At 41.2% G+C, this 13,836-nt stretch overlaps 3 protein-coding genes across 3 annotated transcripts; 1 reads left to right on the top strand and 2 right to left on the bottom strand.

Annotated features, from left to right (window-relative positions):
• Positions 1-61: 61 nt before the first annotated feature.
• On the bottom strand, positions 62-2,137 carry Ost48 (dolichyl-diphosphooligosaccharide--protein glycosyltransferase non-catalytic subunit Ost48). Its single transcript, XM_031974712.2, has 3 exons — positions 1,886-2,137; positions 1,039-1,665; positions 62-954 (listed from the first exon to the last, which is right to left on the bottom strand). The coding sequence occupies exons 1-3, from the start codon at positions 2,016-2,018 to the stop codon at positions 410-412; spliced, it is 1,305 nt and encodes a 434-aa protein (XP_031830572.1). The 5' UTR covers positions 2,019-2,137; the 3' UTR covers positions 62-409.
• Positions 2,138-2,156: 19 nt separating this feature from the next.
• On the top strand, positions 2,157-5,391 carry Plap (phospholipase A2 activator protein). The gene is made up of 6 exons (XM_031974699.2): positions 2,157-2,656; positions 2,738-3,607; positions 3,681-4,011; positions 4,081-4,306; positions 4,378-4,796; positions 4,885-5,391. The coding sequence occupies exons 1-6, from the start codon at positions 2,520-2,522 to the stop codon at positions 5,200-5,202; spliced, it is 2,301 nt and encodes a 766-aa protein (XP_031830559.2). The 5' UTR covers positions 2,157-2,519; the 3' UTR covers positions 5,203-5,391.
• Positions 4,376-13,595, bottom strand: Mkp3 (Mitogen-activated protein kinase phosphatase 3). Its single transcript, XM_031973024.2, has 6 exons — positions 13,531-13,595; positions 12,147-12,207; positions 9,683-12,066; positions 9,152-9,337; positions 8,829-9,071; positions 4,376-8,574 (listed from the first exon to the last, which is right to left on the bottom strand). Exons 3-6 carry the CDS (start codon positions 10,074-10,076, stop codon positions 8,198-8,200), a joined length of 1,200 nt encoding a protein of 399 aa, XP_031828884.1. The 5' UTR covers positions 10,077-12,066; positions 12,147-12,207; positions 13,531-13,595; the 3' UTR covers positions 4,376-8,197.
• Between the last annotated feature and the right edge of the window lie 241 nt (positions 13,596-13,836).

Genomic DNA, 13,836 nt, shown 5'->3' with positions numbered 1-13,836 from the left:
CTTATGATAACAAAATATATTCTACATGTAAATAGTGTGGACAATGAATAAGCAAAAATCATTTACTTTTTGTAAACTGAATTTTTTCTCCCCTCCTGTATTCTGTTTTAACAATATTTAAAAAATTTTCTAATGGTGTAATAAAATACAATTTTGGTACAAGAACTACTTCTAAAGTACACATTTAGTATGGTATTGTTCTTTTGCACCGTCGGTGCAGGTTAATTAACCCGTTCAAGAATTAAATAAATATAAATGTTGTACAATACTTATGCATTGTGAACATGTTATTACTATGACCTGATTAAGCACCTTCTTCATCTTCGGAATGTGTACGCCAGAAAAATGACATTGTGTACACGTTTAGTCAATCGTAAAGTATCTGTAAACGTTTACAGCTGCATAGAAATCATTCAGACTTCGGTTTCGTATCCTCTTTATAATGCAGGAACAAAAGGGAGAATAAAAATACGCCGCCCATCATCGAAAAGGCGCTTACATAGTAAGGATATGCACTTGGTATGAAACGTTCGTATTGAGTGTGTTGTAGAGGACGAACAGATACTTGTGTTGTACTGTACAAGTGAGTCAAACCAATACGAGTGTAGTCTACTTTAAATTGATACACTCCATATACATCAGGGATCTTGAATCTCGCCTCATAGCGACCACTTCCAACTGGCTTCATTGTCATGCGGATAAAGGGATCAATTCGAACAAACTCTAACTGTAAATCATCTGCTTCATAAGGAACCCATTTATCTCCTGAAAGTTTCTGGACATCTATAGAATAAACAACATCATCCATAATGGTGTAAGCTGCTGGTGGATCAGTTTCTCCAGCTCTATGATGATGCACCAAAGAAACACGTATTACACCATTCTCTTTAAAGACCCACTTTGCAATTGCTGTAGCTACAGCTTCATTACCAGATTTCTCGTACTTCTGTCCACCTGTACAATTAATGAATATGTAACTTGTATATTTGATACATTTGATATAACTGATATATTTGATAGTTTTGAAAACATTATTACCTTGAGCTTTCTGAATAGAACTAGTGAAAGCTTCATCACTGAAGAAGTACAGTGAGCCAGAGAACACAACTCTTGCATTGTTTCTGGCTTGTAAACCTGCTATCAGCAATGTGTTTTTGCCGACTGCATGAGGATAATCCTTAATGGGATTCTGTGGATTGTAGGAATATGCAGAACTAGATGCTGTTAACAAACGCAAGATCAATGGATTGTCTGTGTCAGCAATTAAACCTGTTCCCTGGTATAACAAAGGTTGTATATTCTTGTTTCCAACAATCACAGGAGCATCTATCAAAGTAGATGGATCAGCAATTATCTTGGTGTGATATCCATTATCAGAAACATCATAATTCAAATGGTCTATGACTGCAGAACCCTCTTCATCTATTTCAAAACCACATTCGGATGCTAGTTCACGCAAAGCATCTCCAGACTGAGAGGAACCAGCGACCAAAACATTTCCACCTCCATCAATGAAATCGGTGATAGTATCAACACTTAAAGCACCACCGAATTCCTCCACGGATGGAGCAAATATAATTAAATGTTCATACAAATATTCTCTATACTTGGAAAGTTGTAAATTAGCGTCATCTGCTAATTTAAATGTTAACGTATATCCACTATCTGAAACAGAATTTCATGTTACCATTTGTGCCTGACATGAGGTTAAATACAAGAAAAAATTATTTACAGTGCAACATAAATGTAACAATGGAACAGATGAAACAGATTTATGTTGCAACCCGCTACAAGATTGTTCGCAGTTATTTAAAAAAAAAACAGAAACTGGCATGGAACATCAATAAATAGACATTCAGTAGCAGGTACCGGGATGTTTACATACCTTGTAATGTCTTGAAAAATATGGAATGCGTTTCCTTAATAGCTAAATTATCGAGTAAAACGAGCGTAGGTCCGCCAGCGTTCGCCAGACCGGCTATTGCGAGGAAATAAATGAATTGATCTAGAAATCTCATTGTGTACCGTACGTAACAGCCTCTTGCCACGAGACACACCGGTTCCGTCGTTTTAGAGTTGCGGCTTCATGTTACACACGTAACCAAACGGAAGAGCAGTCTCATCTGTACCGGAAGTGACATACGCCCCCTGGTAAAACCGCGCAAACGAAACTCACTAGGAAGATGGAGTCGCTTATCTAGAGAAAACACGAACAATTTTTTGCACCCTATTTTTCATAGAAAATTCGATAGTACTTTTGCTTATTAGGGCGTCAATGGCCGACGATTTTAACGTTTGATCGCTGAACGTTCTCGTGAAAATTCCTCCGGCACACAGTAGAATATTCTCGTGAAATTTAATGAACGTGGGTAACAAGTGTCACGCATGCTCGAACGTGTTTTAAATGTTAAAACCAATTGCCATTTGTCTCTCTGCGTTTCCGCATTCTGGTTGGAAAGATTGGCACGGTGCATGATTCATAAGAATTGTACGTGATTTGTTAGGATATCAGAGTACCAATGGCCCAGCCGTCTTATAAATTAAGGAGCTCGCTTTTCGGGCACACGTCTGACGTGAGGGCCGTAGCGACGTTCACGGATGGAACCATTGTTTCCACGTCCCGGGACAAAACAGCCCGTGTATGGAAACCGTCTGGGTATTTAGCCTGTCAATACACTTCTTTCCCATGATTACAAATGCGAAGAGGAATTTAAAGATTGTATAAATGTTTTTGCAGAAACGGTAGAGATTACGTGTACACGTTAACGCTGAAGGGTCACACTAATTTCGTGAGCTCGGTATGCGTTCTAAACCCATCGGAAAAAAATCCCACGGGATTTATTATAACTGGCAGCAACGACAAAACTATATGTGTTTATGTGCCAGACCAAGCAGAGCCTGTAAAGACATTGACAGCTCACCAAGACACAGTATGCAAATTGAGAGCTGGAAAGCGAGAAGGGACATTTCTCTCGAGTTCCTGGGACTTGAGTGCCAAACTATGGGACATCAATGATTTAAGTAAGCCCCAGTTAAACCTGGTAGGTCACACAGCAGCCGTATGGTGTGTAGCAGACTTGTCGAGCGGATATATTATAAGTGGATCTGCGGATAAGTTAGTTATAATATGGACAAGTGATGGTTCTGTACAACACAAATTAACTGGGCATACAGATTGTGTTCGTGATATTGCTTCGATAAATGACAATGAATTTTTGACTTGTGGCAATGATGCTACTGTGCGTCATTGGAATGCATCTGTTGGAATTTGTTTAGGGACATATGACGCGCATAACAATTATATATATGGTATTATATGTAAGGAGAAAGGTGTAAGACTATTTACCTGTGGCGAAGATAGAACTATCAGGGTATGGCAGGATAGTCAAATAAGTCAAACTATTACCTTACCGTCTCAGTCGATATGGTGTATTGATTTATTGCCCAATGGTGACATAGTTGCTGGGAGTTCTGATGGTGTTGTTAGGATATTTTCATGTGACCCAGAACGATACGCGGAACCAGAAACATTACAGGAATTTGAGAAGGAGGTAGCAAATACAAAATTGAATGCACAGCTAGAATTAGGAGGAATCAAAATTAAAGAGTAAGTAAATAATTGCAGAGAAAGTAATTTGCTTATACCGATAAATAAAACATTTTAATTTATACATTACTAGTTTACCAGATGCAAAAGCATTGCAGCAACCTGGTCAAAGAGATGGTCAAACCAAAATTGTGAATGATGGAGATGCAGTAAGAGCATACAGTTGGTCTCAGAGCGAACAGAGATGGATAAGAATCGGAGATGTTATGGGTGCAACTGGTGGTAGCACTGCTACATCGGGAAAACAATTACATAATGGAGTAGAATATGATTACGTATTTTCAGTTGACATACAGGATGGTTTACCTCCATTAAAATTACCTTACAACAATGGTCAAGATCCATGGCATGTTGCACAGAAATTCCTTCATGATAATGATCTCAGTCAATTATTTTTAGATCAGGTAAGCGGTTAAGATCATTCATATTATCTTTATTTTTACCTTTCTATGATAACTAATCTTTATTTTCAGGTTGCCAATTTTATAATGAAAAATTCTACACCAAGTTTGAATACGAATACTCAGTACGCTGATCCTTTCACAGGAGGCAATAGATATATTCCTAGTTCAGCGACGAGTACAACTGAACCTGCAAGAACAGGAACACTTAATTCTTCCAACACTTCTTTATCTTCGTCTTATATTCCTCATACAAAATATTTGAAAATAGAACAGGCTAATTTGCCTACTATTTTAGGTATCTATAATCTTCTCTTCTTTCCATTCACGTAAAATTCACTGAACATCATATTTTCAAATTATTCACAGACAAACTACGTGAATTAAATTCTAAGCAAACCGAAGCCTTCAGAGTCCCGGAGGATAAATTGGATAACTTGATAAAACTTGCTAAAGACCAAACTTCCGAACAATTAAAAACCGATGCTTTAGACACTTTGAAAACGTTGTTGAATTGGCCAGATGACGTGCTGTTCCCTGTACTCGATATAACGAGACTTGCCGTGCTCTCCAAAGAGATCAATGACATTCTATGCACGGACGAGCTTCTGCAGCTTACGAAAAAACACGTCAAACCTGACGCGTCCGCTTCCAATCAAATGCTCACGTTTCGTTTGTTAGCGAACATGTTTTCCCATGAAAAGGGAGAAGAGCTTGGTCTTCATTGTAAGGACGAGATATTGGAACTTTTATCAGACTTCAGATCTCTTGGAAGTAAAAACAATCAGGTATGTGTATAACATGGAAGTATTAAAAGAAAAAAAAATATTCATGAACGACGAACAAAGTGAAATTAATTTCATTGCACATGTTTAGGTCGCTGTGTCAACTTATATACTGAATTTAACCGTGGCCTTAAATAAGCACAATGATGTATTCGGTAAGGCGCAATGTTTGCACGCTATGTTCAATATTTTATCCCGGTTGAACGAACCCGAAGCAGTATTTAGAACTCTCGTGGGGCTAGGAACACTTTTATGCACGACAACAGACACAACCGACCGTAACGATTTAATCAAAGCAGTAAGACAATCCGAAGTTACGTTGAACATATTGAAAACAATGTCCGAGACAGACGTGCCCGCGAATAAGTTGGCCAGTTGTTCGAAACAGATTATTGATTTAATTGTTTAAAGTATAAATTATTATAGAGAATTAACTACAAACACAAGACTCGAGTAATTAATGTTATAAATTAACAAATATATTTGTCGACTTATCGCGTTGAATAGGTTTCTTACATTTTTCTTTTTTTTTCTCTCAATTCGACAGTTGAATCCTTATAATTTGTCATTGCTAATAAAAAGTACATTTTGCCATAATCGAGAATGCGTTTTTCATTCGTACGAAAAAAAACACACGCAACGTTGAACGCGCCTAAAAGTAAGTTCCCTTTTTTCATATATACTTACATACATACACATATATATATACATATATGTATATATATACATATACATATACATATATATATAAAGAATAGTCACTTATACTCGGTTCAGGTAAGATAAGTTGTATTTCTAATGAAAATTAATTAAAATATATGTACAACGATGAATATAAAATAATAATTTATGTAATATACATAATATTTGATTAAATCTTTCGAGCATCACGCTCGATAAACATACAACAGACAACAGTGTAATAGTAGAATATTGTTATTACATTAACGTCAAATATATATTTCCTTAGTTGTATATCAATTTCGCCCTCGCAAATAGTCAAGAGTTCGTTACCGTAACTTTGTAGTTAATTACATGAAAAATAACATTCACTGTGTATGTATGTGTGCGTGTATGTACGGTGTACGTTATGTATGGTGTGTGTGTCCCCATGCGTGTAATTGGGATGTGTGCGTGTAGGTATGTGTGTGTACACTCATATTAACTTTTCAATTATTCTCAATGAACAATACATACAATACATGAAAGATAGTTATTACAAGTGTATCAGGTCAATGTGGCTCATTGTGGGAATGTGAATGCGATTAGCTTCTTCTTTTTTACAAAAATAATTTTAAATATATATCTGAGATCTGTAAGATAAATAGAAACAGTGCTGATTCGTACAATTCAAGATTTAGTGTTCAAATTGTTGTACAGCATTCGTATTTACTTGCATTCTTGCATCGACGTACAGGATCAAGACCGCCGTGTAAAAAACACCTTTATAAAACATTTCAAGAACTAATCTCTCTCTTTCCCCCCTACGTTCTGTCTATTTTATCGGTAGACTGCAGATTTTTCTGCGTCGATCAGCATATAAAAATTCCTTAGAAAACAATTGGGTACAAACTTCAATAAAATTCAATACGGTTTTTATCTTTCACCCGGTATAACTATCGCTATGGAAAATGAAATTTTATTCGAATCCACCCCTCTCTCTAAATGTATTTATAAAAATGGAAATTTGCATAAACATCCGCAGTCCAAGTGTTCTCGCCCCATGATAAAGTTAACCGTGTAATGTATATATATACATATACAACGTCGCAAGAAAATGTTACCGCACTTTATTAGCCGGTAAAACGCTCAATTTTATTTTTCTTATTTTTTTTTCTCTATTTTTAATCGAAGCGCGGTAACACATTTTCGCGACCGTTGTATATCTTTTTTTTCCTTCGAATCGAAAGGCAAAATTTAAGAAAGAAAAATAAAACTCTTCCGACTACGACGATCCTGATTTGTTTCTTTTTTTTTCTCGTTTCTTTTTCGTTTGGAAGTAGAAGAGATTCGGAATGCCCTATAAAGAAATGCACTGGATCCGTATAAGATATACTCCTTAAATTTATTTAACCGAGATGTTCGCTCGAGAAAACACGTGCACGCAGAACTTTGCGAATCCCAAAGTCAGAATGCGTCGAGGATACCCTTATTTTTTTTCTTCTTAAGATAAGTCACTTTTGTGTATTGAAAAACTATGTCAAAAATTACGTTTGAGTTTCAAATTACTTTACATACGTGTACATATATATATATGTATAATATATATATATACACATATGCGTTATATATATATATATATATATATATATACTACAGACATATATATATTTACTTTATCATCTAACTGGTTGAGTACGAGATATTTTTCAATTTTTTTTTGTACCTCCGATAACTTAAAATTAGTGTGTTAAGCAGTGATCTCTCTCATTTTTTTTTTTATAATTTTCCGTTACTTCGACTACTCGTGATTGCCTGGTTGACGACTTATTTCGTTAAGAGAATTTACTTTATTTGCTTTGTTTTTTTTCTTTTGTTCTTCTGTTCACAGTAAACATCGTCTGCGATTAAACAAACACAGCCTCGTTAATTGAAGGGTTCAGGGAGTAAGTATTAAAAATATATAGCATTTCGTTTTTTTTCTTTCTTTCGAGATATAGTGTACGTATAAAAGTGTATCCCTAGAAATTGTATTTGAGGGACCAACGGTAGCGCTGACCAACGAACTCAAACATACGTCGTTTACAGAATCTGCACGTAAAGTCTCGGAACATGGAAGCATAATCTCAGAATATACGATCACAACAGCGTACAGTTCACGCGTAAGAAGGTACAGCTTTCAATTATAAAATACTTTCAGTGATCAACGCTATCGCGACAACTTAGAAGAAAAAGGATAAAGGGAAAACGTTCGCGGAACCTTCGTCGTACTAATTAGCATAATCCTCTTCCCCCCCTCTAAATTACAAACGCGACTTACATCGTATCAATGATTTGCGTACGAGAAATTCAAGATTTACAATCATAGCGAAAATTAGTTCACACGTCTCCGGTAGAAGGAATATTCGATAAAGACAAATTTACTGTTCCAGTACACAGTCTGAGAAGGAAAGGTGCACACCCTTTCCACGCAGAGAATTATATACGGGCCCACGTGAAGCCGTGATGAAAGAATTTCTGTAGAAAAATAGTAGAAAGGCTTAACAAATTTTCGTCGGTTAGCAGAAACATATCTGTGGATCGTCTACTTGTGTCAACGTGTTTCTTAATCGCTATCGTCATTTCCCTAGTAGAATGTAAATTTCGTTTCCCGTACCCTTCAATTAGGGCTCTTTTTTTTCTACTATGGCATGCGATACACTAGGAGGGACCTAAAATTTGTATTGGGTCCCCCCTGGCCCGTCTCATTCGGCCGGCGTACTCGCCGCCCACCTATCGAATTCGATACCTGAATCTGGACTGAGGCCCAAATCGATCGGGCTGAGAAAACTGGGCGCTGGACAGTTGCACGGACCACCTGGTCTACATGCACCGATGCACCTCTGATCGTTCCCCCTGTTCCTGTCGCCCCTGTCCCTCAGCTCCTTCTCGAAACTGTGCAGTTGCTCCATGAAATGGAAATTCGGGGCAACGTTGGACTTTCGACTACGAACTAAGTTAAAAGCGTCGTTCAAACTGAGGCTACACTTGTGCATTAGGTAGGCTACAGTGATTGTAACGGACCGCGACACTCCAGCTAAACAGTGAACTAGCACTCCTTTGTCTGAACTTCGTGCTTCCTCTGGAAGTAATTCAATGAAGCTTTTATACAGCGAACATACCAGGGAACAAAGATGTTGATGTATGAAACATTGGGTTGATGCAAAAATTTCGACGTTCTTTTTAGAAGAAATAAACAGAAGAGTTCTCAACTGTTGGCTAAAGTAAACCTAAGTGAAAGTGAAGGAACCATGTATAAAAAACGTGAAAATTTTTGCATGAATTATTTAGACCCTGATCACTGAGTGTACGAATTTTGAAGTTATTCACACTCACCAATAAACTGAATTGCTTGCGGAAAAAAACTAGCTAAGTTCTGGCTCCAATGATCACTTATGGGTATTTGCATGTATTTTATCGAACCAGCGCTTTCAAATACATTTGGCAAATCTGGGGTTACGTTAAGAATGTACTGTATCCTGTGACGTGCTAATGCTTCCCTGTCTTCGCTATTGGCTGCATTTCCAAGATACAAATGAGGCAAAATTTCGACTGGAAAGTCTTTGTCCTCCTCGGGTCCTGGAGATAGTATCAACATAGATTAGTCATGATTTTCTGTATATTCCATGCAGAAGAAATTATTTTTTTAATGTACTAACCAACAGAATCACAAGTGCTATCACTATCAGAATCTGAGTAGGACCTTGTTGGGGGAGTAGATATTCGAAGGGATCTAAGACCCATTAATTCACCTTCATTAGAGTCTTGACCAGGAGGGCATTCCCCTCCAACTTGACTAACTTCACACCATTCAGGATATTTATCTCTGAATGCACTAAAACCACCTGTGAAAAGAAGAAAATAAATGTATTTCTTGATAGAAATCAGCCACAGTTTCAGAAAGCTTGGCAATCTATAGCAGGGATATAAGTGGCTCATTAAATAGGTATGTATACTCTTTGCACAAATCAATATTTCATTCACAACTGTTCTTAACATCTCAATTCATGGATATGAAAGACTTTACTATAAACATTGTTTTATTCTTGACTCTTATAATCCTTAATAACTTTCTTTCCATTAAAAGATAATATGTAAACACAAAATACAATAGTCTGCTAGTTATTTATGACAGAAATGTTTTGTGACACAAGGAAAAAGCTGTGGGACGTATCTTGTTATATTCTTACCAATTAAAATAGCTACGCATCCTCCACTACTTCTAAGTCTTCGGCTCAAGACTTGAATTGTTTCACCCTGATGTCCTGCAGGGTCTGTAGAGTCACCGATTAACACGAATGTTCCTCTATTGTTTTCATCTCCACACAAAAACACTTCAACCCTATTTCTTAGATCTAAACACCTTATGGTTGACAACAAATCAACTTTACCTGCTGCCAGCCGTCTCAGCATGATACTAGGTATAGCTAAAGGAACCGAACCTCTTATATGAGTTTCAGAGAAATCAGAATGTGCCCTGCAGTCGAGGATGAGTAGCTTGCCATGGCCTTCTTGAGATCTCAGCTCTCTGAAAAGCCACTCCGGGCCCACAAGATCCTCCTCCATAACATTTCCACCTGGCATGTTGTGGCGAGCTTTAATCCGAATTCCTGATGCTTCTTTGGTCTTTAATTCATTTAAAACGCACCCACCCCTCTTCGTTTACAGAGGTGATCCTCTCATCCAAGGGATCTCCCTATCTCCCATTATACTCCAAAAGCTGCGCACTTTGGGCTTCACAATGTTCTTCGAAAGATCTCCATCTTCCTATGGCACTTCCTAACATGTTACCACCGGCTCCCACAAGATGATCAAAGTATCCGTTCATGATCCCTCGTGGGGCATAAATGAGCAGACATTGCTGGCCAGGAGCACACGTGCATCTGGTGATTGCATCGAATACAATAAAAATGGCACTTGAGTCGTATGACAGAAAACATATATCTGAGAGGTGCTTGGACAGACACGTCCACGTTCCTCGGCGTCGTTCTCACGTGTTGGCCATTACTTCCTGCGGCACTTGAACGCCGTCTTTACTCCACCATCTCCTCCTCCTCCTCCTTCACCTTCTCCTTCTCCGCGGGTAGCAGCAGCTCGTCTCGATTATTGATCCTTTCGTAAATAAAGACGACAGGCCCAATTAACGCCGGAGCCGCGGATTGTGTCAGCTCGTTTGGGAAACGCATGATCCACGCTGCTGAACCTCGTCGGATTTATCTCGAGCGGGGCTCCCGGGATTCGCGGGAACCACGTATCTCTCCAATTCTCGGGATCGGTGGCATTGTAATCTCCTAGGGTGACGGATCGACTCCGAATACTTTTCAGCGTCCACCCAGAGCGACGGGAAAGCGGACCACGAGTCCCTCGGTCCTCCTCGACCTCCTCCCGAGAAAGGGATGCTGCACCGTTCACAGGCTGGACCGACTCGAATCGGTCGAAGCGAACAAGGTACTCGTCGGTCCGAGAGCAGACCGTCGCCCTCACCTCACGAATCCCTCCAGCATCGCTCGACGCGTCTTCCCTCGGTTGCCGTACCGACTTCCTGTTCTTTTTTCCCTTTTTTCTCGCTCACTCTCTCTCCCTCTCTCTCCCCGTCACTCCCTCTTCTCCTCTTTCTTCTCTGTCTCCTCTTCTTTTTCTTCGTTCCCCGTACCTCACTCTCTCTCTCTCTTCCCCACTCAACTCTCGCACTCTCCCTCTCTCTCTCTCTCTCCCTCTTACTCCGCGTGCAGTACCGACGAATTGTCTCGCCTTCTATCTCCCTCCTCCTCTCACCACGCAACCCAGGTCCCGCGGGCTCACTCGCACTCCCGCGAATCCTCTCAGAACCAGCCCGCCGCAGGCCACACCTTAACTCGACCGTTCTCCCGTACAGAATGGGCAAATGGCGGTCGGGTTGCCGAGTGTAGGGGACCCAGCCATCATCCGGATTGGCCGTGGGTCACGTGGTCACCGACGGTCGGCCAATCCGCGGCCGGACTGACGTCAGTTCATTGACAAAAGATGTTTTCATTAACAAGGCGTGGGTAGATGGGTCGGGGGGTCGGTACTGACCGAGTCGTTCGGTGAAACGGGTAGGGTGGCTGACGGGCGAGACGGCCGGGAGGAGGAAGAGACCCCGTACACTACACGCTCACTGTCTCACGCGTGCGTGGGCGCATATTATTACGATCCACGCGAGAAAGACAGCACACCCGTCCGTCTACTAGAGCTACGCCTCGTATCGACGTGCACGCACACTCCTGTGCACGTGCTTCTGCCAGCCAGGTGCGGCGCGACGCTCGCCGTCGCCCCCCGCGAATCACTCGGTGCACAAGGATCTTCCAACGGTGTCTTTGACCGGCCTCCCATTTACAATGACACCCACAGGGCAGGTTCGAAAAGTCTCCACATCTATAGGCACCAAGCATGAATGAAACTGCGTGAATAGGATTCCCCGGAAACCAGAAATTCACGCGTTACGTATATGTCCCTCGATGGGCAATTTGGCTACACTTTGATCTTGGTCTTCAGCTTTCCGTTTAAACCTTCTTGAATGATTTACACGGACGTTGTCCTGTGTGCAGCCGCAGTTCTGCAATAAACACAGTGTGAGTTATGCTATTCTAGAAACGCATGGATCTTATGGAGTAAGAAAAATATAAAAATTTGTACGGTAGAATGGTGGCTAACGAATGAACTCGTCCCGATTAGAGCTTTCCAGTTCCTCTCTTTCCTATAACAAAATGCATCAATTAATAACACACCAAGGTAACGAAACCTAAGTTCAAAAAGCTACCTTCCTTAAAACTTCAAGCTTGTATCTCAAAACGGTGGTCGCCATTCCTCGTTACCACTCCCTCAATCTCATATCGCAACCCTCTAAAACCCATCCCCAAGTCTCGCCCACGCGATGCGTCAAAATCAATTTTAAAATACAAAACTCCACCCTCTAATCTCAGCATTCCTAATATTCCAAACACAGACTTAAACATTCTCGCCGCTCTTTCCAAACAAATCTGAGATCAAACAAAACATATACTCCACATTCCTAACACCTCGACCAAAGCCTCTATCCAACAACAATAAGACAAAACAAAAGGAAAACCAATTCCCTGTGCTTCATCAAAGCTACAACCTTACGTACACGTGTCCCAGCAGGCTGTAAAGGGTGAAAGGAACGAAAAGCTGAATCATTAGCAGGCCAGCATGAAACATAACGCTGATCGAGCACCCTACGTCCTTTGCCAGGCGCGCGGAGGGTCGTCAGAGGGTTCCGGGGCCGACCCAGTCGGTCGGTTCGATGAATGAACCTCTTCCCAGAGCCAACCCCGTTAAACGGTACGTCCCTGACGCCTCCAGCGTGGTGTGTACGTGAAGCCTCACCTCGGATCGAGGCAGCCTATCAGGCGGCTCTCAGGCGTGGGCTGGCATTCCATTCATTTGGGCTGCCGCTGTCGTTGAAGATTTTCACGTTCGATCACGCGGACAGCGCAGGGCCGCTCGATCGCGACCCCTAGAAACAGAACGTAGGTTGGAGGAGGACGCGACGAGCGAGGAGAAGACGAAGCGGAGGCGAAAAGGGCTGGGACCCTCCTCCCTCCGCCGGCGGTGTCGGTGGCCTTCGGCGTGCCGCGGCGAGCCCGGTTCGTGCAACGAGACGAATTTCGATTCGATTGCGTGGGAGAGCCGCGTGATAAGGTGAGCGTACTACACCGTCCTTGATACCGCGCACGATCAATGGCCGTTTACCAAGTGATTTACGTAAGGATCTCCCCTCGTCTCGTTTCTATCAGCCCCCTTCTTCCTCCTTTCCTTTTTTTTTCCATCGATGCCGCGGCTCGGCTAGGAAAGCCCCGGCGCTGCACCGGTGTCACGGATCACGGGCGAGCTTCATGGCCGCGGACTTATTGTCATTATTGAAAGGTGCTTTTTCTTACGAGCACTTTTACCATTTGTAGTAGGATATATGGTAGATTGCATTAGCGCGGAGATGTACCGTGATGTCCGTATACACCACTGGATGGTGTCTTGTGCATCAGTTTGGATGTTAACGTACCGGATCAAAGGGACGTTTCCTTCTGAGTCTATAGGGTTGTGTAGTATGTGTCTGTTTATAGTGCATTGGGGTGGTCTCTCTTGCATCGGTGAGATGGCCGCGTTATTTCCTTTGACAGAGGCTAACTGCTGGTCCTTGCGTGGTTCGTTATGATGGATGTACCATGGCCAGAGTTGTCCTAAGGGTATTTGATTGTAGGCCTTCTGGTTTGGATATGTAGATCTTCGCTACTATTCCTTGTAGGTGGGTGCTGTAGGTTTGTATAGGTTTCCTGATGGTTTTGTAGATAAGAGTCCTGTTATGTAG

The sequence above is a fragment of the Nomia melanderi genome, chromosome 2, assembly GCF_051020985.1.
Source record: "Nomia melanderi isolate GNS246 chromosome 2, iyNomMela1, whole genome shotgun sequence".
In the NCBI taxonomy this organism is placed as follows: Eukaryota; Metazoa; Arthropoda; class Insecta; order Hymenoptera; family Halictidae; genus Nomia; species Nomia melanderi.
The sequence above is the reverse complement of the archived record's forward strand: the minus strand, read 5'-3'. Positions and strand labels throughout refer to the sequence as shown.